Here is a 26358-nt window from a genome sequence, read left to right as displayed (position 1 = left end):
TCGGTGGCAGAAACCCCTCCCAAATGGAGGATAGTCGTTTAATTCTGAGCGTCATGAAGTCCTCTGCTTCCAGCGACAGGATCCGGCAGTGGCAGCGGTGAGACTCACCAGGGGGTGCCTAGGACAATGAACCTGCACCAGGTCTCATCTTAGTTTTCTCCCACGGGATGAGGCACCTTGGCCACCTCAGAGAAGGCACCTCCTGCCTCCTAAAACACGTGCGTCTTCTGGACGCTGCCCAGGACTGGAGGAAGCAGTCCAGAAGCTGGACTCGCCCGCATCTTTCAGGAGCCCATCCCTCCTGAGCTTCCTCAAGCTGAGGAGTCCGGCTACAGACACACCTGTGTCCACTGCAGGCTGCAGCACCCTGGTCACCGGGCCCAGCCCGAGACTCCTGAGATTGTTACCAAGAACAGTAGTCATCAAGTGCCTTCCCTCACTGAAGGGACCTTGGGGGCCGCTAACTCAGATCAAGGGCAGTCTGAGGTGCAAGGAGACCCCGTCCCTTGGAGGGAAACACTACTGTATTCTTGGAAGTGCAAGGGAAGTGGGGATCACACCTGGGGACACAGCCCTACTTTGTGGGAACTGTCCACCCAGTTCAGCTCTGGAACAAATGCTCCAGTGATAAAAGGCACAGGCTGCTGGGGACGGGGGGTGGCACTGGGGAATCTGTGGGGCCGACCACAAGGTGCCTCTCAGAAAAGTCCTTGCCTTCCACCTCGCACAGAGGTGATGCTGGGCTAAAGACTGAGCTCCTGGGCACACTCAGGGGGGACCGCTTGGATGGGCCAGGTCTGTCGAGTACCAAGGGCAGGACCAAGATGGCGCGGAGGTCTCAGCTTGCTCATCCCTTTCCTCGGGACCAGCAACCTGCACCCAAGCTGAGGTGGAGACTCAGCCCCCTGCCTGTCACAATCTTCAGTCCAAGACCCCGTATCTAAGGGGCCTCCCCACGTCCCACCAGTTTGTCACAGGAGAGGCCTGGATCCCAACTTGCCTGGTCCAGGACCTTCAACGGGTCCCTGAGAATGCAGCCTTGACCCAGCCTGTTTCTCCTAAGGAGACTTCCAGGCCCTGGCCACCAGTGCCCAGGTAGTCACAGCAGGCCCCCGCACCTCAGAACCTGCGAGGCCCAGGTCATTCAGGAGCATCGACACCTGCCCCTATCCCAGGAGCCACCTTCCAAACAACTGAGAAGCCAAAGGCCGACGAGGGGAGACAAGGTCACAGAGCATCCTGGCATGTAAACAAGGCCAAGTCCCAAATGCCACTGTGGCCTGACAGCTCTCCAAATTCTCCGTGGGGTCTCCATGAGGTAGCACTGAATGAAGAGCTTTCCGGTTGGAACCGGTGTGGTAGTCCCTGTCCCGAATAGCAAGGACAGTTGGGATCAGAGGACAGGTAGGGCTGGCCCTGGCCTGGTGGTGGGACGCACTTCATGGAAGCTGGGGAAGGCTTAGTCAGGGTCATGGCGCAGAGGGCTCAAATCCAGGATCCACCGGCCATGAACAGAAGCACTATCTGTCCAGGCCAAGCAATGGCCTCAGCTCCTGGCCTTCCACAGTCCAGGTGGTAGCAAAAGGCCCTGGGGAGGAGGACAGGGGACAGCTTCTGCCATGATTTGGCTCCAGAGGCTCACAGAGAAGACTCCCCTCGGTGCCGAGTGGGACGAGACGACACCGGACACCAAGATGGCCAGCCAGGAAGGTCCAGTGTCAAGACAGAGGCAGCGGAGGCTGCCGTTCCCCGGCAGAAGAGGGCTGTCTGCAGAACCACACCCGGAGACACACAGGCCGTGACTTGGAAGGAGGGTGGGATCAAGAGGGGAGATGGGAGTCCACAACCAGCTCCTTCCAACTGCAGTCACTTGGGGACCAGGAGGCTGGCTGGGCAGAAGTAGGAAGACCCCTGAACCCCAGGCCTTCCCAGGGCCCCCACTCAGTCCACTGCTTCAGGTTGGTGGCCTCTGGTCCCTCCCAGCTCCAAGGACAAGGGCGAGAGAGGTACAGAGGAATGAGGACATCAGGTGGCCGTGCAGTCCAGGGAAGAGGGCGTCTACCGTCTCGTTTTATTTTGCGGGGACTGAGCCTAAAGTAACCAGAAAGAACAAGAGTCAAAGGGGAAGGACCCGGCGGCTCGGGCCCAACCACTCACTTTTCTCACTTTTATTTATTTATTTTCAAAGTGCTTCAGTCCCCAGGGGCCGGGGCCATGTGAGCATAGAAGGAGAAGTTTGGGAGAAGTTTATTTATCTTTCAGCAACCTCCCTCTCTCTTTCAACAAAACATGTTCTTCCTACAACCAGTGTCAGAAAATAGCTTCTGACTAGCTGGAGAGACATTCCCAGGCCCGGGAGGGGCTGGCTTGCAGCCCCTGGAGAAGCCTAGAACCAGAGTCCCAGGGCCAGGACACCGTTGTCCCACCCACGTGGCTGAGAGGACAGCCTATAGCCCAGCCACCAGGGCTCCCTGGCTGTCAGTGTCGAGAAAACCTGGCCAGTCTTGGCCTGGCCACCAGGAGGCCACTCTGCTCACCTACAAGAGGGGTTGGGACAGCTACCCACAAAGCCCTGCCTGACCCTGACAGGGCACCGCGCTGGGATTTCGACTCTGGAAAGAGAATACTAGTCCTGTCCCCCTCCCGGGTAGTCACGGGGATTTTACTCCTGCAGGGGACAGGCTTGGGCTGACTATAAAGAATGGTAAACCCATGATGGAGTCAAGTCCTGGCCAATCCATCCACCCACTGCAGGGTGAACTGGACCCTCTTCCCACCAGGAGCCGAGACTGGCTGACCTCCCCCACACAGCTGCCTGCTGGTGGCCTGCCTTCCTTGTTCTGTCCCCAAGCACAACCACTGGACAGGGGGGTCCCAGAGGAGAGCTGCAGGGTCAGAGGAGCCCAGATGTGGGGCCACATCCACAGCTAAGTGGGGCAGGGGTTGGTTCTGGCGGCCCTCGGGGCAGACAGGGATCACTTCCCTGGTGAGGTGTTCCCCGCTAACTTCAGGACACGCCTGCCGCGGTGCACAGAGCGAGCAGCTGTGGAGGAGAAGGGTCACCCACTGCCCATGGAGGAGGGGAGAGAGGGACACTGGAAGCTGAGAGCCCACCAGAAACCACGAGCCCAGCGCGTGCGTTAACAAAGCAGAGACATGTTTATTAGGCACCCTTGATCCTCACAGAGGAGCAAGACCCAGGCCCGACGTGCCTGCTTGGAGACTTCTTGAAGCTGCAGGAATCTCCAGAGAATGTAGGCGCGGACCGGCCACCACCCCAAGAAGAACACTATTTGGCTGGAGCAGGATGGCCGGAGGTGGCCCTGGCATGAAACCAGGCTGGCTCCTGGACTCCAAAAACACTGAGGAGTGGGTGGGGGCACCCAGGACACCCCCGGAACATTGGCAGACGGGGGCCTCACGGCTCTGGGCACAAGCTGCTTTGAGCCAGTGTGGGAGGAGGAGTCACACAGCATGGGGGTCCTGGGGGTCCCTCGCCCAGGCCAGGTCCTGAGGGCCCTCCCCAAATCTGCCCGCTTCCTCCTGGCCGTGGCTGCCGCCTCAGTCCCACACGTAGGGGTTTCTAAAGACCTGAGAGTTCTTGCCGTCCTTCGGTGGCGTGGCCGCCTGGTGGCTCTGGGCCGCCGCGTACAGGTCTTCAGCCCGCAGGGTCGAGTTGGCACTGCCCATCACCTGGCTGTTGGCAGTGGCCCGTGGGAGGATGACGTCATAAGCACCTTCGGACTGGAAGGAAGAACAGGCGGTGTCACAGTCAGGGGGACGGGGCCAGGCTCCGCCAGGGCGGATGTACAAACACTCTGCTTCCTGCAGGGCCCTGAGTGCCAGCTCCTCCTTCTCGTCCCCTCTGCCCCACTCCAGCCAGGTCCCAGTGGCACCTGGGGCTGACAACTGTGGAAAGACATGGCTGACCTTGAGCCCCTAACTCTTCTGCCTCTAGGGATGGGACTGAGGGCTTCGCTCACCTGAGGCTGTCCAGTGCAGAGGCCCTCCTTCTTCCAGGGCTAAGGGGGAAGCTCAGGTCCTGGGAGGATGACCTATGACCTGCCTCCAGGCTCCCCTCCTCCAAGAACCTTACCTGAGCCCCCCAAATGTCACAATACCTGGACACCCTTCTCTTGGGCACTGAGTCATCTGGACTGACCAGTCTGATTTAGAGACGAAATCCCTGGAGCTTGGCTGCCTTGTGGGGACAGGGTCCTGAGGCCACCGGCTCCTACCTGGAGGGCAGATGAACTCCTGCCCCCACCTGCCTTATCCCTAAGGAAAAGACCAGTCTTCAACGTCTGTAGCTCCAGGGCCCCAAACCAGCCTGCAGGAGTCAGAACTAGGTGTTCCCCCCACCTGTGTGCCATCTCCACCTCAGGAACATCTGGATAAATTGTCTCTAGACCTGGGTGTGCACCAAATCAGCAGGACTCTCTGTGAGGCCATCCACCCCCTCGGAGCCGAGCCCCAGCTGGAGGTGGGAAATGTTTAACTACTGGACTGGGGCGGGGAGAGGTAGCCCAGAGCTGCAGAACTGCCTGGGGGAGTTTTTCCCTTCCTGGTGGAAACCAAGCTACCCAGGTGATGTCAACAACCCCGGGGGGACACCAAGAGGTGCTAATCCACATTTTCTGCAGGTTCCCAGGATGTTAACTCTGGTGGTCTGGGAACCATGTTTTGAGAACCAGGCAGAAAAATTATTCCAGTTAGGGCTAGGGTTGTGACTCAGCGGCAGAGCACTTGCCTAGCATGTGTGAGGCACTGGGCTTGATCCTCAGCACCACATAAAGATAAATAAAGTAAAGGTATTGAGTCCATCTACAACTACTAAAAAAATTAAAAAAAAAAATCTATCTATCCCTGCCAGTCCAGATCATCAATGAAACACACTGGGAAGGACAGAAGGGTGGCCATGGTACGGCAGTCCCTAAGGGCCTCGGCCTGCTCTCCCTGGCTTGGCCACAGGTTCAGGCTTGGGGAGACTGACAGAGCTGGAGTCGGAAGTTCCAGACACGTGGCCAGCCCCTGCCTCTGGGCTCACGGCAGGAGGTGGGGGGGGGGGACGGGACAGAAGTGAACCCCGCTGACCTCCTGGCTTCCTGTTCTCAGAGTCCTGCCAAGGCAGGTCGCTGACCTCTCCCCGCAGCCACTGCCAGCCAGGAGGAGAACATATATGGAGTGGGAATCTAACCCACCGGCTTCCTGTCCCCTCCCGGCTTGGCTAATGGACCATCTGGCTCCCAGAGCCCAGGGGAGGTGGGAGGAGACAGGGAACTGGAGGCCCTCTCTGGACAGCTGCGGGTGAGAACTAAATACCCGGAAAGACCTGCTACATTCAGTCCCCTGTCACTTTGGGGAGTACCTGGCTGAGACCTTTGTCCCTCCCCGAGCTCTTTAGGGTAAAGCGGGGAGCTTTACCGAGTGGTTCTGCATTTTAATAGCAGCTAGGCCCAGGCTGTGTGTGATGCCCAGTGACACAGGGCAGGTCACTGCAGTGTGGCCAGAGGCAATGACCACATCATCTCCAGGTAAGAACTAGGGCTCTGGGTTCCCTGGGGACATTCCCAGATGAGAAGCCTGCCTTCGCCCTCCTCCCACCACAGGGCCCTCTCTCCCCACCTGCCCAGCTGGGCTCTGCACGGTTCCTGGGACCCCACTCACCGGGCCTTTGTGCATCAGAGCCATCTCGGTGGGCTGGTACACACTGGTCAGCAGCTGCCCGTTATAGCCACTGTAAGGTGACACTGGTCTCTTAGCTGTAAGGAAAGACAGGTGCAGATTGAGGATCCCTGATTCTCAGTGTTTCCCCCTCCCACAACCCAAGCAGCCCTCTCCAGGGTGTGGGGGAGCCACACAGTGGATGGGCCGGGCCCTTCCAAGCCCGCACCCCTTTGTACAGAAAGATGCATAGAAGACCACAATGCTGTTGAGCTCCCTGTGGTACAAGACCCCCCACCCCCATCCAGCAGCTCATAAAAATGCCCAGTCAGCATCCTTCACATCCCTATCCGCCCCAGGGCCAGAGGCCAAGAGGGGCACATGGGCCTTAGGCTGCCTTCCAAGATGGCCAGTCTCCAGCTCCAGCCTCTACTGCTGCGGGCCAGCTGCCAGGAGCTAGCATAAATACTGCTGAGACCCCTCAGCCCACAAATCTTCACATCGTCACAGGGCAGGGCTGGCTACAGATGCCCCCACCCACCCACTGGGACCCGGCTGGGAGGCTGCTTGCTCATCCCATCCCGGGCCCCTTGGCAAGTCTCCAGAACTATCTGCAGCTCCAGGAATTCTCCTGGGTGCCTTGGGGTTTTGTTTTCCTGATCTGTCCACCCTGCAGGCACCTCGAGGTATTGGAGGAGACCCACTGACCAACCCAAGGGGCCCAAGTGCAGGATAGCCTGGCCTGTCTCCTGCAGGGCCAGGGACAACCTATGAGGCTTCTAAGTGCCGGGCTCACGTTATTGATTTTTCCATTTAGGAAAAAAAAAAAAAAAAAAGGAAATATAAACTCATAGCCCAGAAGTGTTTGCCGCGAGAGGACAAAGGCTGAGAGCTCTGCGTAAGCGCCCAGGGACAGCGGGCTGCCCACAATCCTGAACCTGCCCACAATCCCGCTCTCCTGCTGACTCCACCGAGTGCCCCCTGCACACTCAGCCCACTCCTATGTGCCAGGAGCCACCCCAGGGTAAGGCCAGCGGTCAGCCCCAGTGGGAGGCAGATCAAAGATCGAGTGTCCAGCAGGACAAGGGTCACTGCTTTCCCCAAAGCAAGGATTTTGAGTATCTCACAGTTTGAAAGAAACAGATTTCTCTGATTCTGGATCTTCCACAGCCTCTGACTCTGTCCTGCAGAGGCCCCTGAACTGGCACAGGGTGACCAGAGGCGGTTAAAACCTGAAGTCCCTGCCGGGTATGCACACCTGTAATCCCAGAGGCTTGGGAGGCTGAGGCAGGAGGATCATGAGTTCAAAGCCAGCCTCAGCAAAAGTGAGTTGCTAAGCAACTCCATGAGACCCTGTCTGAATAAAATACAAAATAGGGCTGGGGATGGGGCTCAGTGGGTAAGCACCCCTGGGTTCAATCCCCAGTACCAAAAAAAACACAAAACAACAACAACAAAAAAGCAAACCACCAAACCTGAAGTCCCCAAGCATCTTAATCAGCACAATCAGCTTAGGTCAGGGTAGGGCTTCAAGCCTGCACCTCCAGTGTTCTCTCATGTGTGGAAGCCAGACAGGAAACAGGAAGAGAAAGAAGGGAAGTGGGTCTCACAGAAAGGGACCAGGGTGGGAAAGGGGAATCCTGGGGAGTGATATTGGCCAAAGTATATTGTTATCCTGTATCCATGTAAGAATATGTAACAAACAAATCCCACCCTCCTGTGCAACTATGATGCACCAATAAAAACAATGGGAAAATAAATATGCTGCTGAGGTCACTGCCTGGCACCACAGCGCTTTTTTTGAAGTGGGGAGGCTGGGATGGAACCAGGGTCCGCTGCGTGCTAGGCAAGCTTCTGCCACTGAGCCACATCCTGAACCCCAGGCCCCACGAGAGCTTTTATTAAAAAAAAGAAAAAACGTTGAAAACGACTTTCTTTAAAAGTAAACTAAGATGGTGATGGATACATGCACAGCAGAAAACAACCTCTAAAAGGGTGTTAATAGTAAAATAATACGATACACAATCGCTCGTGTTTCTAGGAGCGTTTCCCATGTGTCAGGCACAGTCGTTATTGATTCAGTCCTCACAAGGGCCCTGGATCACTGTTACTACCCCATTGTGCACAGGAGGACACCCAGGCACATGGACGTGCCCCTCAACAGTACTCAGTTCTGGGCAGGGAACAGGAAGGGGTCGGGAGGATGGGAGGCTGCGCGGGGGGAGATGGGGGGATTTTGTTCATCTGTAATGTTTGAAATTTTACAAGGAGAATATATTCATGAACTACGTGAATTATTAAGAAAAGCCTAAAAATGGAATTGGTGTATGTGTGTGTGCGAGCGCACGTGTGTGCGTGTATGTGGTGCTGGGGATCAAATCCAGGGCTCGGTGAGCGAGAACCAGGAAGTGTCGCGGTAAAGGACATGGGATAAGGAAGGGGCCGGAGGGTGTCCGGGGACCCACCTGAGATGGGCTCGTCCATGGAAAACGCCTTGTTCTCCACAAACATGCTCTGGCCCGCCTGTTCCTTCAAGATGGTCTCGTAGCCCACGCCCCGGGTGGGGTACATGTCCCCCTGGTAGCTCTGCTCTGGACTGGCCTTGGTCACCTGGGAGACCTCGGGGATGACATATAAGAGGACGAAGGCCCAGGCGTTGGCGGCGAGCGCGATGGCCAGCGTGGGGTCGTCCCAGGTGGGGCTGTGATGCTGCTGGTTGCCGTAGGTGTACATGACGATCCACACCACCCAGATGGCGATGGAGGTGGCCGTGGTGAGCAGCACAAAGACCCCATGCTTCCGCCAGCGCTGAAAGCGGCCGCACAGGGCGGGCCAGGCGCCCACGAAGGCCCCCAGCAGAAGCAGCATCACGTAGATGAGCGCCATGACAAAGTCCATGTTGGCGATGGCACAGGGGGAGGCCGCGGCCCAGCCGGCGCTGCCATTGCCCACAGGGCCGCCCTCGCCAGCCCCCCGCACCAGGGTGATGATCAGCCACTCGGTGTTGATGATGACCTCCACCAGGGTCAGGAGCAGAGCCACGGCGAAGATCACCCAGCCGCGAGGCCCGTGGTTCTTCCGGGCCAGGAAGTTGAGGGCAAAGACGTGGGCCAACAGGCAGGAGAAGCAGATGGCAAACAGGACCCCGAAGAGGAACCTCCGAGAGGCACAGGTGGAGAAGTCGGGCTTCACCACGCAGGCGAACACGAGGAAGAAGAGGCCCAGCGTGCCCAGCAGGAAGAACACCTGGGTCCCCAGCAGGCTCCGCTTCTTGGTGTCCTGCACAAAGGGCAGGCTGGCCACGAGGATGATGGTGAGCACGAACGTGGTGACAATGCCTGCCCCAGCCACGGCCTCCAGGATGATGCCCCAAGCTCCAGAGCGGTCACACAGGTTGTAGTAGAGGGGGTTGAGGTCTGGGCTACAGCCAGGCGGGGCATGGTTCTGGGCCTGGGCCCCTGGGAACAGGAAGAGAGGCAGTCCCAGACAAATCAGCAAGGCTTTGCGAGTGGCCATCCTGGCTCCCAGGCCAGGCACCAGCTGGGTCCCTGGAGACAGAGGAAGAAGGGGCAACGTGAGTCTTCCAAGGCCAGCCTCCAGCATGCACGGTGCTGACCATGGCAGACAGCACCCGTTGATGATACGACTATCCACCTGGGCTCCAGAATCTTCTTAACACAGAACACATGAAGCCTATCAACTGACCAGAGATGAAGCCCATCTGTCATCCCTCTGCTTCACCATGGAAAAAAGAAGGAATGTCACTGAATTTTCACTTCCCGCCCTTTCAACCATAAGGTGGATTCAAATATTCCCTGAGCTCATAGAGCTAAGGCTAGGGGGCAAAAGGGCTTCTGAGCAACTCAAAACCAAGCGCAGGACCCATTCAGTTCTTCCTCTCTGCCCTGGGACTTCTAAGGTGGGCAGGGTGCCCTTTCTAACAGGTCATGTGGTGAGCTCACCTGTTTACTGCATACTTTCTACTTTTCATAATCGGGCCTTAGGTTATGGGGCTGGGGTCTTTCATTAGTTTTTCTTTTTCTATTTACTGAGGATTGAACCAAGAGGTGTTTACCACTAAGTTGTATCTCCAGCCATTTTTGGTTTTTATTTTTAGATCGGGGACTTGCTAAGTTGCTTAGGGCCTTGCTAAATTGCTGAAACTGGCTTTGAACTTGTGATTCTCCTGCCTTAGCCTCCCAAACTATTGGGATTACAGGCCTTTCCGTGAGTGTGTGTATATGTATATGTGTGTGTGTGTGTGTGTGTGTGTGTGAGAGAGAGAGAGAGAGAGAGAGAGAGAGAGAGAGAGAGAGAGAGACAGACAGACACTAGGGACTGAACCCAGGGGCATCCTTTTTATTCTTTATTCTGAGACTGTGTCTTGCTAAGTTACTGAGGCTGGCCTTGAACTTGCAATCCTCTGCCTCATCCTCAGTCTCTGAGATTACAGGTATGCACCACGACACCGTGGCTACTTAATAAACAAGCAAGAGTCCCAAATCTCAATCAATAGAAATTCTCTCCATAATTGATAAATGAAAAGACACTTATGGAATCAGGAGAAATAAAATTTGAAAAATTAAGTGAAAATTGACATAAAAACAGTGATCAATTTTTAAATTTTCACAGCCCTTGAAAATATTTTAGGTATTTTAAGTCATCTGAGTCCCCACCACAGGGTCAATTCTCCCAGCCTTTCTCAGGCCACCATCCATTCTGATGTAAATTTACTATTGTTTTTCTAAATAACCTCTATTGTAACAGCTTATTTCTCTCTCCATTTTGATGCAAAAAGCTTGGTTCCCAGGCACTTCAGGTGGTGCTAGGGATTAAGCCCAGGGCTTAGCACAAATTGGGCAAATTTTGAGCACTGACTCTCAAGCCCAGGATGTAAGCTTTTGTAGGGGGACTCTGTGTGTAGTCATAAATCAATAAAGCACCAACTCTATTTACAACTGCTGGGAAGAGAAAGGGAGTCCAAGGGAATTGATGGGTAAGGGGTAATATTGAGCAACTCCGGGAAACACTTTAGAGATAACAATATGGTGTGGGAAGTTAAATGTTCAGCTCCATCTTGGCGACTTTTGGCCCACAGAACCAGCTAGAAACTGGGATGAGGATGGAAATGTGAAACTGAATACTGAGAATGGCTGGGATATCTTGGGGCACCGGCATCTTCTAGAGCTTCTCATCCTACCTCCCTGGGGTAGGTCCCAGTTTAGAAGAGACAATTAGTCCAAATCAGCAAATACTGACTGCATATTTAGGGGGCCCTGTTGCTCTAAGAGCTGTGGAAAATACAAAGGTGATCGAACACAGTCCTTCAATGAACGGTACATAGAAAATCTAATAGGAGAAATAAGGTAGGTATACAAAAAAAAATGGCTCCAGGAGGAATATGCTATGGGATTCTCCAGAGAATTTACCTGTAGGAGAGAGGTGTCGCAGAGCAGAGAGGAGAGGGCCTGAGGAACCTGAGCAGAGGACAGAGACCTATCAAGATGCATTCTATTGGGCTGGGAGATGTGGCTCAGTGGTAGAGTGCTTGCCTGACACATGTGAGGCCCTGGGTTGGAGCTCCAGTGCCTCAAAAAAAGGACAATATTATTGGGGGGCTGGGAGTATACGGAGGTACAGTCTTTGCCTTGGGTTCAATCCCCAGCACCAAAAAAAAAAAAAAAAAAAAAAAAAAAAGCATTTTATTTGGCATAAAACAAAAATGCACCAAGAATGTTACTACTACTACTAAATAAATAAGCAAAAGCAAAATGAACCTCATCCCAGACACTGCCACAGGCAGGGATGGAAGGAGACTAAGCCTTGAAGAATGTGAGGTAAGGGCTGAGCAAGCACAGGGGGCAAGGAGACAGGCAAGACAACAAGTCAAAGCCCTGAGATCAACCCAAGTTCAGACCAAGAGGGAAAAGGTCAAGTGCACCAAGCATGTTAGCTTTTCTTCTTTTCTTCTTGTGGTGCTGGGGATGGAACCCAGGGCCGCCTGCCTGCTAGGAGAGCGAGCGCTCTGCCAACTGAGCTACATCCAGCCTCTGTTCTCCAAGTATAAAGTGCACTCGTAAAGGGAGGCTCATGAGAAAAGTTGTTGGGAAGGAGTATGAGCTTTATTCTAAGAGGAAATGGGAAATCACTGAAGGCTGCTTTTTGCATGATGGGGGCATCATCAGGGGTGGGGTTATGAGCAGTGGCCCACACCAATAATCAGGAGACTGAGGCAGGAGGGTCACAAGTTCAAGGCCCGTCTGAGGGCAACTCAGCAAGACTCTTATCTCAAAATAAAAAAAATAAAAGGGCTGGGGGTGTATCTCAGTGGTAGAGCAGCCCTGGGCTCAGTCCTCAGTACAGAGAGAGAGAGAGAGAGAGAGAGAGTAAAAAAGTATAAGGAAATCAATTTCTTAGGGACAAATTCACTCCAGTTTTAAGATCAAAACCAAAGGTAAAACCATAATGGCCAGATCTCAGAGACATTTATCAAAACACAATCTAAGGACTAGTAGGGTATAGGGGAAAATAATGCTAAATTAAAAAAAAAAAGTACTATCCACTCACATCTGATAACAGCCACATCATTACAAAAAACCTTGCCAGGGCTGGGGAGTAGCTCAGCGGCAGAGTGCTTGCCTAGCATGTGTGTGGCCCTGGGTTCCATGCCCAGTGCCACGAAAGAAAAAAGAAATATGTCTATACCCTGCTGGCCCCTAGCACCCCTTGGGCACTTGGGCCAGGGTCAAGGAGGCTTTACAGATCCCTTCTCCCCCATTTCCTCCTGACTTTGCTATTGGCCAAACAGCTTCCTAGAGCTTACCCTTCAAATCTCACTCTGCCACCAAACCCCCCAGGAATCTACTCACCCCACCCCCAACCGGTACCTTGATGCCATCCAGCTGCCCTGAAACTGACCAGCCTCAGATGAAACAATCCATTCCCATCCTAAAATGTCTTAATCCTCTGCTTCCCCCAAAAATTTAAGGGCAGGTGGGGAGACAGAAATACACTGACTCAGGTGGAAAAAAAATTGGGCCAGCTGAGCCTGGCTCTGGTCCCCTGCTTAGGACAGAAACCCTTGGAAGCCAGCAGAAGAGTTCAAGAGAATAAAGCTCAAGAGGCGCACGGACAACCAAGAGTGCAGATTCAGCCATCTAGTTGACGTCCCCTGGGGATGGTGGCTAAGGGTGAGACCAGATGGACCCAGCTCTGCTCTTGGGCTCTTCCTCAGGGATCTGGAAGTATCTTCTCCCTCCCGTGGATCCTGTACTCACACTGAACCTCCTGAGCCTTGAACATTAAAATCAGGAACACCTCTCTCCCTTCCCAGGCTCTAAGTCTGGGGCTAGTGAACAAGACAGTGTTCCTTGAAACTTCTATGCTAGGGCTTGGACAAAGCAGGCATTGCAAAATCATCCCCTGAATGGACACAACGTCCGTTTCTCCTCACTCAGTCCCGCCTCCTTCATTTTGGGGTCACATCTCCTGCATAAAGATTTTTAAGAGATACCAAGAGAGGAATGGGAGAGGGAGCAAGCTCCCAGTGCCCTAGGAGCCTCCCACTCCCCACAGCTGAAGTCCAGCCTCAGATGTTTTTCTGGACAAAAGGGCCCTTTTGCTTCCCCTCTCCAGAACCAGTCACACAAATATTTTTAATCACCTCTGAAATCTGCCTTTCCCTGGCTCAGCCACCCAGCCCCCAGCTCTGGTCTGAGTCAGTCTAGTCCAGCTCCAGAACCGACTGCCCTCCTCACTCCAGGGGGAGCAGAGAGGCCTCCAGGGTTGGAGGGCGGAGGCCCAGCCAGCCCTGACTGGTTTTACCCAGCAACAGGTGAGGCAGCCAGCCCCCCTCACCCCTCCACCATCCACACCCAAACCGGAGAACTCCTCAGGGTGAAGAATACCATCGTGGAAAGAAAGCCCCAAGAATCTGGGGAAGCAGTCCTGGTCTGTCTCCCAGGCTCAAGGGTGCAGTGATATCAACCTGAGGCCAGTGGTTGCCTTCAAGGGTGCCAAGAACATTGAGAGCCCCTCCCGGAGGGGGCTGCTCAGCCAGGGAGAGCACAGAGCACCCTTCTTCCTCCCTGAGTGGGTGCCTCCACTTAGCAGACTGAAAAGATGGGTGGACTCTGCCAGTTTCCTCTCACCTCCCATTCATCTCCTTCTCCTTTCTCTCTCAGTCGCCGACTGGGTCCTAGGGTGTTAGCCCTCAATCCAGAGGGCTGACACTTAACCCATCCAATAAGGAGTCTGGGAGATGCCTGTGCCAGGAAGGAGCCACCTCAATCCGGTCCCCACCCCACCCTATACCAAGAATTGGCGTTTGGGCCAAACTGCCTGGGGCATTCAGAGACTCAGAAGTCTTCACCAAGGGTCTGCTCAGGAATGTCCCTCTGGAATGCGCCCCACCCCCCATCAGCACTCCCTGTCCCAGACACACTTGAAGGCACATGGTTGGTGATGGTGGTGGTGTGGGAGGTGGGGATCCAGGCCACAAAACCCTGTTTGTACACATTCTGGTGCTTTAGGATCAAGAGCGGGAGCTTTAAGTGATGAGGTCTTCCCGGGTGTAAAACTGCGGTGGGGGGCGGGGGAGGGAAAAGGACACAGGAAAAGCCAGGAGGGTGGGGGTGGGGTCTTCAAGCCACGCTGCCAGGAATCCAGCGGTGTGATAGTCTAAAATTCCAAACTTTCCCGCAGACAGATCCGGAGCCTTCCCCTTCCCACTCCAGCCCCCGCTACTAAGGTCTACACTCGCGCTTCCTCAGACGTCTTAACAGAAAGGGCAAGGAGGCCAGTCACTTTTCGTCAAAGTTCCCCTGTCCACAGAAACCTGCCCCTTCCCTTCCACAGCATCGGGCAGCGGAGAGGAATCTGTGCCTCCTGGAGGCAGGCGGGTCGAGGGACACTCCCGCCGCAGACTCCTTTCTCTTGCTGTCCACCCGGAGCCGCAGCTCCTGGCTTCCTCCGCCCCCAGTCCCCAGCTGGCTTGGGTTTGGAAACTTTCCGCGACCCAACCGAGTTGGCGCGGCGTCCCCCGCCTCCCGGGTGTCCACCCCAGCGCCTCTGCCCTGGCCCACTCCCTGCCAGCTCTACCCGGCTCTTCCGGGCGGCGGAGGGGAGGGCGGAGCGGGAAGGCAGCAGCCTTACCTGGGACGCGCCGCCAGCCCGGCTCCGGCGCGGCGTCTGGGGCCAACTCCAGCTCCAGGCAGAGCGCGGGCGGGGGTGGGAGGGACTCCGCGCAGGGCGCAGCGCCAGCCTCAGTCCTGGCTGGGGTGGCGGGGCCCCGGCGGGGGCGCGGGGCGCAGGACCTGCCTTCCCGGGACCCAGGCAGAGCTGGGCGCGCTAGGTCACTTGCTTTCGCGCCGGGTGCCCGGCTCCTTCCTCTCGGCGAGGGTGGGCCGGCCGGTATCACCGTGACATCACCTCCATTCACGGCGCTTATCCGGCGCCCGCGGCGCTCCAGGTAGGTGCAATCCGTTTACCCAGTAACAAAGCCCGCCCTGCCCTGCCCCCGCCGACTCACCTCCAGCCTCGGCCGAGGCGCACTTTCCGGCCGGTGAGCGAGATCCGAGTTTCTGGCCAAGCTGGCGTGTGGGTTGTTGCTGTTTACTGCCACGCCCCCGCACGCGAGCACGCGCACATTCACGCGCACTCACTTTCTGGATTCGGCTCTTTCTCTGGAAAGCGGTTTGGGGTGCAGCCCAGCACATCCCGCGGGCGGGCTCTCCCTCGCGGCATCTCCCAGCTCGCGTACGCACCCACTGGCGCCGGGGCTGCCTTGGCGCGTCTCTCAGTGGCGGACACCCAGCCTTTGTCACCTTCGTCGTGGCTTTCCTTCGAGACACGCCAGACGCAGTTCGCTGCCCCGGGCTGGAGCGAGGCGCACACTGAGACACAAAGTCCGTCTTTGTCACGCCTTCTGCGCCCCCTCCCCTCCAGAGCTTGCACACGTGGACACTTCACACACCCAGCGTCCACCTCTTTAACGCGCGCTCCTTCCCTGATACCCCAGTCACCAAGATCACGTGGGAATGCCGCCACGCACGCCCCTAATCCCGTGGGCCGAGCCCCAACCACTGCAGACCGTGGGCAAACGTCGCACTGGGTTGACTATCCAGCGCTCGGGTTTCCCGAGACCGCTCCAGACCCGGCTCAACTCGGAGCGCGCGCCCCCCTCCCCTCGTCCCCGTTCCGCGTGCCGACTTGTCCTAATTAGTCTTCACGGTTTTGTTCCCCGAGGTACAGTGTTTAACCGGGCCCCGATCTCTGCGCTCCGGGTCACGCTGACCCTGACTCCGAGTCCAGCCCCTCCCGCGGCCGGGGGACCTTTCCACGATTTCGGGTTCCCCTGAGCCCCACACCCCCGCTCCCTGCCAGGGTGGATCTGCGGGTGACTGCCCCGACCCCTCCGGCCCCAGGAATCTGCTGAAAGGGAACCGCAGAATAGGGGAAGCGAATCCCGGCTGAGAAGAGAGCCCAGTAAACAAGAGATTTTCCGGCCTCCTCCTCCAGGGGCCGCGGGCCCCGCGGGAGGTGGGCTGCGCTGCCCCTGGAGGCCGGGAGCGGGCCTGCTTGGCTTGCGCCGGAGGCCCTGAGAGGCCAAGGCGCACCGAGAAAGAGGAGGTTGTTGAGCCTGGCCCGGCCCCTGGGGACGCGGGGGAGGGCAGGGCGACGGGTCTCGGGGTGCCCATTCTCGTGACGCCTAGTTGCCTGGGGGATCGCCAGCAGCTCGCGGTCGGAGCCAACCGGTGGCGGGGCGGACTGCTGGGCATGTTTGTTCAACCCCGAGCGCCCGCGAGGGGGAGGGGAGGCAGCTGGTCACGGGTGAGGGGGTAGCCAGGTGGGGTCGGGCGCGGAGAGGGGAGGGGTACCTCCCCGGCTGTTTGTTTGCGTGCGTAGGTCTATGACAACCGGGAGGCTAAACTCTATCAATCACCCAGAGCTGCCCCAGCGATAAACCTCAGGCTGTTCCTCCCTTTGCACACCGAGCTTTCTGACTAGGAGGGAATGTTTGCTTAGCCGGGTAGCAGCGGTAGGGCCCTGGCTTTCTAGAACACTATATCCCTTCCTGTGCCCTATGCTGGCAGGCTTATCTGGAGAACCGCTGCTAAGACCAAGTTGTTTCAGTGTTGCTGCTCCAGAGCTCTCCAATCCCTACGTTCACCTCCCACCTCAGAGTCAGGGGCCAAGGCTTGAATAGGGTTAGCAGCTCCATGCCCACACTGAAAAGTCCCCATCTACCTGAGTGAGAGAAGCTAAATTGTCCTGGCTTCTAACTACGTTTGCTTAACCAGGCCACTACCTGGCAGCTCACTGGGCAGGGTCATCATGTAGGAGAAATAGCCTGAGACTACAAGACCTGTTGGCCCTAAGGAGTGGAAGACAATTTAAGTTATGGCCCTGATACCATGTCGATTTGCTTGCCTTCTTCAAGAGCCTCTCCTCCCCATCTAGGTTCTCTGGACATCAGCTCTAGTCCCCTGCAGCCCTGCCTCAGGCAGGTGAAGGACTGGACTGTCTGTTGCCTGATCATGGATCACCACCAGGGAGTCCTTTGCAAAGGGGCCCCACTCTCAAGGGCTGAGCCCTGGGGAAATGTAGGTCAGTTTCGCTGAGAACTGTTTGCTCTTCCCTCTTCACCCCAGCTCCCTTCTGGAATAGGATCTGTCTTCAAAGGACAAAGCAAGTCCCTCAGCGCAGATGGCCTGGGCCCCTGGATGTCCAGGATTTCTGTTGCACTCCACTTCAGTCCCTGGACCTGGGTAGGGAGAATGGAGTTGGGAGCCGCCACCCCCATGCCACCCTGAGCCTCACCCTAGTGGGCAGGGCTGTACCGACGCAGCCTACCATGCTAGAAAGGGAGGTTCTCGGGAGGGACTGTGCTTTTTCAGACTTCAATCACAGGGTCATCTGTGTCCCCTGGTGCCCCTCAACCTTAGTTAATAACAACCCAGCAGGCATGGAACCCATTGTGAACTCCCATTGTCACCAGAAAGTAACCCTTTGAGACATGGTCCAGGCAGGTGCTGCACACCCACTGTTCCCAGCCTTCCTGGATTGAGGCAGAGCACCCAGTGCCCCCCATCTGCCCTCTCCCAAGCATCTGATTTTTACTGGAAGGTAGAATGTCACCACCTTTACTCGCTGGAAAGCCCCTTCTTTTAGCCACCTGGGTTCCCTCAATCCTGGAGTCTGAGATACTCGCAGGGCCAGGGTGCCATCTGCCAGCTGTGTGACCAGCAGGTCACCTCATCTCTCTGGACCCCACCTTCCTCTACTGCAAAATGTAGGTAATAACACCATCCCTAAAATGCAGTGGGCCTAGAATGTTCCTCCCACAAGGCAGGCACTTACAGGTGGTCAGTGTCCAGCCTCTCCTATATGTGACTGCCTAACCTCTCTGAGCCTTAGGCCTTTTAGCTAAAGACGTCTGGCAGTTTTGAACCCAAACTCCTGCAGAATCTGCTTTTCTGACACTTTCAACTCCACACCACCATCAGGAGAGCCGTGCTTGATCACTCTTTGGGACGCATGCCCTAAGCCCTCACCTGTGCTGGTCTTTCTACCTGAGATGTCCTGTCCCTCCCACCTCCTGTCTCTGTCTGACCAAAAATTTTTGCAAATCTACCTGCCTCAGAATGAGGCCGTTCTCAGTTTCCCCAAGAGGACCCACTGCGAGCTGCCCGCTTACCCCCAGTCCATTAAGCATTTGCTTATCGTTTCTCCTGGTGTGTCATGAGTAACCTTTTGAGCCTTTCTCAAGAGCAGGGACTCTTCTTACTATCGGTCCCCAGCATCTGGCACACAGCCTGGAGCATGGTAGATGTTTCCATCAAATGCCTATGGAATAGCCATTATTCTGCTGCCAAGTGCTCTACCTCTGAGCTGTACTTGCAAGGAATAGCCACTGGTCTGGAGGAGACCACTGCTGACCTCCCCTCTCATACAGCACCCTTGCAAATGGTGCCACAACTTCCCCGTGACAGGCAAGCATCTTGTCTGCTGGGGAATTCCACCTCCCCTGGGCCAGCCAGCAAGCCCCGCACCAGAGCCCAGGATAGGGCCCCTGGCAACCCAGTTTTAGCATGGAGGAGCCCAGCCAGGGAGTGCTAGAGGTCACTAAGTCCCTCAGAGGAACTGCGTGGCTTGCCCAGTGCCTTATCCCCACTCCCTGTCCTGGGTCACGGTTTCAGCTTGCAGAATCTCTTGGGCTGGGGGAGCATTTCTTCCTCCAAGGAGGGGCAGGCCAACCTCCTCTTTTTAGCGGGTGGAGGGTCCTCAGTGCAGTGAGAACAGGCCCCCCCTGAACTAAGGGTGGGTCCAGGCTCCCTGATAGGTAGGGGCCTTGTTCCTGAGCTGGGTGGCCAGGAGCCCCGCCACCTGCAGCTGGTTAATAGTTTGCATTTCACCTGGCCTTGCCCTCGGGCTCTGCATTAACTGGTTACAGCCCCTGCTTTGTGGGTTGTTGGGCCTGGTCTTACAGGACTTCCTGCTTGGAGCAGCAGATGCTGCGTGGGTTTTGTTATAGAGAGGACTGCGATATCATGATGGCCCTTTAAGAAGCAGGAAGCCAGAGGGGTTAAACACTCATTCACCTCAACTGGCTACCCGTGGGTGACCCCTCTGGAAATGTACCTGGAAGCAGGCTTTGGATAGAGCTTGCTAGAATGCCACCTGACCGGGAGCCCTTCTACAAACCTGCGTCTGCGTCCACAGCTCAGTGGCCGCTAACCAACTCCCTGGGAGCAGAGAACTGGATTTTCTGAGTTGCCCAGATCTGGCCAGCCTCCATCAACAGACTCAGTGAATCCTAAGAGCCAGATCTTTTTTTTTTTTTTTTTTAATATTTATTTTTTAGTTCTCGGCGGACACAACATCTTTGTTGGTATGTGGTGCTGAGGATCGAACCCGGGCCGCACGCATGCCAGGCGAGCGCGCTACCGCTTGAGCCACATCCCCAGCCCAAGAGCCAGATCTTAAAGCAAGGGTCCAGGCATGCAGGCCACTCAACCCACCACGCTCTCCAGAAACAAAAAGGAAATGTGTAACCACGAAGCATTTAGCTTCCCCGCCTTCAGGAGTCTGCCCGCCATCTGAGAGCATTTCAAGGGTGAGCGTGCCTTCCATCTCACCCCAATAGCTGCACTAGCCCCCAAAGTGATGATCCTGCTTGCATTGTTCCCTCCAGTCACCCTGTGAGCCCTCATCTAATGTGGGACATTCCCTGACTTTACTTCAGGGCTCTATAACACCTTCATGGGCTCCTGATGCCCTTAAAGTCCAGACCCCCTTGCCCAGCATTCAAGGCCTCTGCAGCCTGTATCCAACAGGGGCTCCTTCCTCTTCCCCACAGGAAATGGTCACTCTGGCCTGAGCCTGCCTCCTGACTGCCTTCCTGTGACTTGCTCCCATTGTCCCTACACTCAATCCAAGATGCCTTTCTCTTAGAGACCATGTCCTAGAGCCCTGGGCTCTCCTGCAAGCAAGTGCTGGTGACCTCAGAGTTCTCTTTCCCCCAGAACTCTGCCCCCCCCCCCACTTGCTAATCTTACCTTTTTTTGCATGGTTAATTATCTTATACAGAGATACCTTGCCTCCCTAATGCTGGGAAGCCCTGTAGGAATGAATTCTAGATTTTGCCCCTCTCCTTCCCAGCACAATGCTTTCTGCATTCAAAAAAAAAGGGGGGGGCATTAAATATTGGTGATTGTATTGATTGACCAAAAGAGAGGCTGCTGTCAGCCTTCTGTAAGTGGGAGGGGAGAGAGGATGACACAAGGTCAGCAAGAATCCAGTGTCCAGAACCCCAGGCCAAGAAGTTGAGAGATGCTGGCTTATTTGATGATATGACACCCCCATGTAGTGCTGTACAATTTCAGATTGTTTTTTACATAATTTGATGCTTTCAACCATATAAGCATCCAAAAGGGATGTCATTATCTCGGGTTTTATAGACTTAAAAACTGAGGTTCACAGAGGCCAAGACCCGCTGTGGATTTGGACTTGGTCTTCACTGTCTGTGCCCTGACGTGCTTTCCTCGCCTCTTGTGTAGCCCTTAGAATGTCCCGCCTGTGGATGGATAGGTATTTATGCACCTGTCCCGCCCCAGCTGAGGCACGGGCTTGGAGGAAGGGTGAAAGCCCCCTTCATCTTCCTGTTTCCCTTCCTGTCCTCCAGGTTGTGGGGCCTCACTTCCCATTGCAGGGGACCTGCTCAGGCCTGAGGAGATGCAGAGAGCTCTGGGGTGGCCAGCCGTGGGCGGCTGCCTTTCCTCTTCCAGAAACCCCTTCACCTTCAGAAGCCAGCCTCCATCCAGGGCCCTGCCTTCTTGGCCTGTGGCCTCCGATGGTCTCATCCACCCTGCACACTCTGCGCATGTGGCCATTTGGCCCTTCACCAGCCTCTGCAGCCACCACCAACATAGCGTACTCAACAAACCCTTTAAAAGACCCACTCACTGCCCCACCCCTTGCCTGGAATTTGAGGCTGCCCCAACCTCTAATCCAGCCCAAACCCCTAGCAATGTTGGGAGAGTCATGGGGCCACAGGGGACCCAGAGATGGGTTCCTCCAGGAGGGCAGGGCAGGGCAGGGCCCACCAGCTGGCTTCTGGGCCCTGTCCAGTCCCAGCTGTTCCTGGCACTGTTTGGGGCTTGACTGCCTCCCTCACCGGAAGGCCAGTTGCGGTGCAGCCTGGGCTGCCGGGAACCCGGTGCGCTATTCTGGGAGTGTGATGGGGCTCAGAGGCCTGGCGGCGGCTAGAACTTCAACCCCTTTGGTTTTCAGACTGCGCTCCTCCCCTCTGATGATAAGGCAGCCTTCAGTCGTTATGCAAAGTTCAGAACCACTGATGGCATGTTGGAGGGTCTTAATGGCCCTTGTGGTCGTGCTAAAGTGGGACCTGGGCAGAAGCGGCCTGCGAGTCAGCCTCTGGAGGCAGCAGCCCTCACTCTCGCTGTCACTCACACAGCCCAGGGTGCTTTTCCTTCAGCTCGTCCCCACGCCCCCCCCCCCCCCCCCCCCCGCCACATTAGCCCAGGCACGGGATCTGGCTCCGTCCCTCCCAGTCAAATCCAGGGGCAGATTTCCTCTGCGGTCTTTTTTCTTTCTCTTTTTAAATTGAAACTGGATATTTCTGCAACGTAAGCAATACAAGTATGAACACTGAGTTTGGTTGACAAAAGATTAACCCAACTTAGAGCAAAATTAAGCCCTTACGATTGACCTGGTTTGGGTAGGAGCCTGGAGATTTATGATCCTGGTGTGGAACTAGAAGCCAGGACAGGAAGAGAGTCAGCCCTACCCAGGGTCACTCACTGGTGGACAGGAAACAGATATCTGGACCTGTTCTGATCGTGGAATCCAGCTCCCTAGGCAAGGAGCCTGTGAGCCTGCCTGACATCCACGCCCCACACGTGCCTAGAGATGCAGGCAGGCCTTGGGAATCGATGAGGCCAGGTTAGAAAGAACTGTGGGAGTCCACCAGGAGGAGCAGGCAAACCACAGCACAGGATGCCCTGGAAGGATTCTGGCCAGGCAGTCCAGGCTGACCGCCTCTTAGATAACAGTGGACTTGAGGATAAGCAGAGGCAGGGCCAAGGTGGGGCAGCGCGGAGGGTCCACAGCTGAAGTGCTCCAGGGGGTGAGCGACGTACCTCTTTCTCCTATTCTTCCCCAGGAGCGGATCTTCGTTCCACATGGTGGAAGGGATGATTAAGGATCAGCAAGTTGCTGTGAGACATCTCCTCTGTTCTCTTGCCTTCTTATTACCCTTCCCCAAATATTTTCCAGCCCTGTGTGAAGTCATCCCTGTCAAGTTCAAGGTTCACCTCCTTCACAGTCCCCTGGGAGCGCATGAAGACTACAGGCTTCTGAACCTGTTTGATAAGAATCTCCAAGTGCAACAGACTATTAGGTCTCATAAAGTTTGAGCCACTGAAGTAGGAATCCCTTTGGGATACAAGCAGTGCTTCCCCTGGGGTTGGTGTGTGAGCAGTGCCGTGGGCTCTGGTTGGGTGGTAGGAGGGCGATCGCATTAAAAGCACGTCCTCTAGGAAAAGAGAAGAGAGAGACAAGTCTTGGGAGCAAGTGAGAGCCTGGAGTGGTTAGCAAAGGGGCCTGCAGTGAGAAGCTCTGGCCAGGCTCACAGTGGTAGGCCCTAGGAAGGGGACAGAACTCGGGGAGAAAATTCGAGCCAGCCCCATGTTCATAATAATTTTTTTTATTTTTTTAATCTATTTAGTTTTTTGGTACTGGGGGGTAGAACCCAGGGCATCAGGCATGCTAGGCAAGTACTCTACCACTGAGCCACATTCCCCAGCCCTTTTTTTATTTTATTCTGCGGTAACATCTTGCCAAGTTGCCTAGGCTGGCCTTGAACTTGGATCATCCTGCCTCAGCCTCCAGAGTCACTGGATTTACCAGCATGCACCCCCTCACCCGCCAGGTCATGAACATTTTTCTGAAGCCCCTTTGATCCTCTTCCTGGGTATCGAAGGCGTGCATCATTGAATTAAGTCATTTTCTACCTGATTGCCAGCCTCCTCTTTCTAGAAATGGTAAAGTTGCAGAGAAAAAGCAAGATGTGAAGGGATCCCAGGGCCTTGGATGCTGCTATGGGGCTTTATAGGTCCTGGAGACGACCTAGGGACAGCCACATCCAGTGGCCTTCCTTGTCTTCTCTGAAGGGCTCCACCTGCTAGGAGTGTGGGGGCACTTGAGCGCACCTGGAGGACTTGTATCCTCTTTTCATAGGGGATGTTGCTCACTCAAAGGTAAATCTCACTTGCCATTATCTTGTTTCTGCTCTTTTTTCCCCCAGAAATCTGGCCTCATTCACTGGACCCTGGACTGTTTCCTGCTATCAAGTGCGGGGCAGGAGCCACAGGTAGAAGAGAAGGGAGAGTGGGCACTTATTCTAGCAGAGCCTGTGACTCTTCTGCGTGTCCAAGGTCATTTTGATCACTGGAACTGAAGCAGCCGGCACAGTAGAGATTTACTCCCAACAGCCCTTGCGCCTAATACCGTATTGCATTTCAAAACAGCTGTCTTGCTCTCCCAGCCACTTCCTAACTAGGGCTGCAAATGGCCCAGCTTGGCTCCCTCCCTGTCCTTGGACCTGCTCTGGCAATGAAATGTGATCCAGAAAAGCCCCTCTTGCATGGGCCCCGCCCACCGCCTGCTCCCGCACACCTTCCTAACAGCTCCCCAGTGGGGCAGAGGGGCTCTCGGCCCAGAATCAGGCCCAGAGCCACAAACAGACCCCACTGGCTGCCCTCCCCACCCCGACATGATGTGCACAGCCAGCTGTTGACAAGCACACCACGGGCAGGGGTGCTCCAAGTTCTAGACTCACAGAGCCTCTGACGCCCCTGGCGGATCTGCTTCTGGGTTCCAGTTGCACAGGGAACATTGTCCTGGGAGTCAGGGGACCCCGGTTTAGGTCTCAGCTTGACTGCCCAGGGTAGCCCTGGAGAAGTCCTCCCGGCTTCTTGAGCTGCTTTCTCACCCCTATGATATCAAGAGCTAACGTGGTTACAGGATAGGACTGTTAGAAGTTAACATTAACTCCTTGGCCCCAACAGTCTTATGAGGTGGATGCAATCGCTCTACCTACTCGTAAAACGGAAACTGGCCGAGTGTGGTGGCATATACCTGTCATCTGTGCTACTGGAGAGGCTGAGGCAGTAGGATGGCAAGTTTGAGACCAGCCTGGGCAACTTAGTGAGAAGTTGTCTCAAAATGAAAAGGGCTGGGGATGTGGCTTCAGTCCCCGGTACCAAGAGTAAATGAGGACACTGAGGGAAACAAGCAGCGTGTTCACGGTCAGTTGGTAGGAACTGATGGTCACCCCGGGACCTGACCACTATGTGTGCTGCTTCTGGTGGGATAAGAAGACTATATGAGCTGACTCCGTGAAACTGGGCGGTGTGAACAGAAACACTCGTGATATGCAGTGTCTGGCCAGGGATTGGAGGGGCTTGAGTGGAGGGTCAGGCCCAGGGCATCTCATTTAGTTACAGTCAAGATGTTGGCTGGGGCTTCCGCGGTCACCCAAAGGCTCACCTAAGGTGGGGGGATCTGTGTCCAAGGTGGCTCACTCCCGTGAGGCCGGGTGTTGGCTGGGAGCTGCAGGTCCTCACCACAGACCTCTTCATAGGCTTTTTGTGTGGGGTTGGTTGGTTGGTTGGTACTGGGGGTTGAACCCAGGGGTGCCTAACCACCGAGCCACATCCCCCGCTCTTTTTAAAACATATTTTACCTAGAGACAGGGTCTTGCTGAGTGGCTTAGGACCTCACTAAGTTGCCGAGGCTGGCTTTGAACTCACGATCCTCCTGCCTCAGCCTGAGTTGCTGGGATTACAGGCATAAACCACCGTGCTCAGCTGTTTATGAGCTTTTCCTCGATCACGTGATTCAAGGGGCCAAGCAAGTACTGAAGCCGAGCTCTGGAAGGCAGGGCTGGTCAACTGCCACTTCCACAATATCCTGTTGATTACCCAGGGAAGTGAATACCAGAAGATGGGACCCCTGGGGCCACTTGGAGGCTGAATATCACACACAGTAACACCAGAGCAGTTAGTAGGGTGGCCAGGAAGCTCAATTCAAGGAGTAGTCGTAACGTGCTATTTGAGTCTGCCAGGGCCGCCGTGATAAATACCATGACTGGGGGCTTCATCCCGCAGGGGTTTCTTCTCTCACGGTCCTGGAGGCTAGAATCTAAAACCAAGGTGTCTGCAGGTCGTGTGCCCTCTGAAAGCTCAGGGGAGGAATCCTTCCTTGCTCTTCCAGCTTCGTGTAGTTGTGGTGATCTTTGGTGTTCTTTGGTTAGCCGGGCATTGCCCCGTCTCAGCTTCTTCTTTTATTTTTTTTTTAAAGAGAGAGAGATACAGAGAGAGTTTTTTTTTTTTTTTTTTTTTTTAGTTTTCGGCAGACACAACATCTTTGTTGGTATGTGGTGCTGAGGATCGCCGCACGCATGCCAGGCCAGCGCGCTACCGCTTGAGCCACATCCCCAGCCCCCACTCTCAGCTTCTGCTGTACGACCTCTCCTGGTGTCGACCTCTCCTGGTGTCAAGCGCTGTGTTCAAGGTCACTTGGTAGGAACTGCTCACATGGCTTTCTTTAAAGGACACCAGGCTTACTGGGTTTAGGACCCACCCTAAGCCTGTAGAACTGCATCTTTTTTTTTTTTTTTTTAAAGAGAGAGTGAGAGAGGAGAGAGAGAGAGAGAGAGAGAGAGAGAGAGAGAATTTTTAATATTTATTATTATTTTTTTTTAGTTCTTGGCGGACACAACATCTTTGTTGGTATGTGGTGCTGAGGATCGAACCCGGGCCGCACACACGCCAGGCGAGCGCGCTACCGCTTGAGCCACATCCCCAGCCCGAGAACTGCATCTTGATGTGATTACATCTGCAAACATCCTATTTCCCAATAAGGGCACTTTCACAGGTCCCTGGGGTCAGGACTGATGCGTGCCTCGTGGGGTGCCCAGTCGGCCTCCAGCATGTGCAGTGTGAGGTCCTGTCTGGGTGGGAGTTGCTGTCTCCCTCATTGCAGTGGTGATGGTAGAAGCAGTGATCATGGGAGCTGGAGAAAGAATGCTGGTTGGAGCCCAGCACAGTGGCCACGCCTGGAATTCCAGAGACTCAGGAAGGAGGCTGAGGCAGGAGGATCTCAAATTTG

General features: G+C 55.3%; 1 protein-coding gene and 1 long non-coding RNA gene across 4 annotated transcripts; one reads left to right on the top strand and one right to left on the bottom strand.

Annotated features, from left to right (window-relative positions):
- Positions 1 to 881: 881 nt before the first annotated feature.
- Positions 882 to 16265, bottom strand: GPRC5C (G protein-coupled receptor class C group 5 member C). 3 transcript variants are annotated; one of them, XM_081272173.1, is made up of 5 exons: positions 15194 to 16265; positions 8130 to 9212; positions 5668 to 5762; positions 3592 to 3744; positions 882 to 2091 (listed from the first exon to the last, which is right to left on the bottom strand). In XM_081272173.1, exons 1-5 carry the CDS (start codon positions 15378 to 15380, stop codon positions 2059 to 2061), a joined length of 1551 nt encoding a protein of 516 aa, XP_081128299.1. In that variant the 5' UTR covers positions 15381 to 16265; the 3' UTR covers positions 882 to 2058. The 3 variants fall into 3 exon arrangements, with proteins under 3 accessions (XP_081128299.1, XP_081128301.1, XP_081128300.1); XM_081272175.1 differs by lacking the exon at positions 15194 to 16265 and adding an exon at positions 14818 to 15014; XM_081272174.1 differs by lacking the exon at positions 882 to 2091 and having other exon boundaries at positions 3141 to 3744; positions 15194 to 16264.
- Positions 14997 to 25591, top strand: LOC308636597. The gene is made up of 5 exons (XR_014019448.1): positions 14997 to 15133; positions 17125 to 17271; positions 19529 to 19780; positions 22349 to 22585; positions 23492 to 25591. It is a non-coding gene; the product is annotated as an uncharacterized lncRNA (long non-coding RNA).
- The last annotated feature ends 767 nt before the right edge of the window (positions 25592 to 26358 follow it).

The sequence above is a fragment of the Spermophilus citellus genome, assembly GCF_964194105.1.
Source record: "Spermophilus citellus genome assembly, chromosome: 17".
NCBI classification, from domain to species: Eukaryota; Metazoa; Chordata; class Mammalia; order Rodentia; family Sciuridae; genus Spermophilus; species Spermophilus citellus.
The sequence above is the reverse complement of the archived record's forward strand: the minus strand, read 5'-3'. Positions and strand labels throughout refer to the sequence as shown.

Bases quoted from the DNA above. Each gene is read 5' to 3' on its own strand.
- GPRC5C (XM_081272173.1), bottom strand. From the start codon at position 15,380: ATGTGCTGGGCTGCACCCCAAACCGCTTTCCAGAGAAAGAGCCGAATC. The intron at 9,213-15,193 runs GTGAGTCGGCGG...CTCTGTCTCCAG, and splicing joins CGCCTCGGCCGAGGCTGGAG to GGACCCAGCTGGTGCCTGGC. The intron at 5,763-8,129 runs GTGGGTCCCCGG...CTTTCCTTACAG, and splicing joins CATGGACGAGCCCATCTCAG to CTAAGAGACCAGTGTCACCT.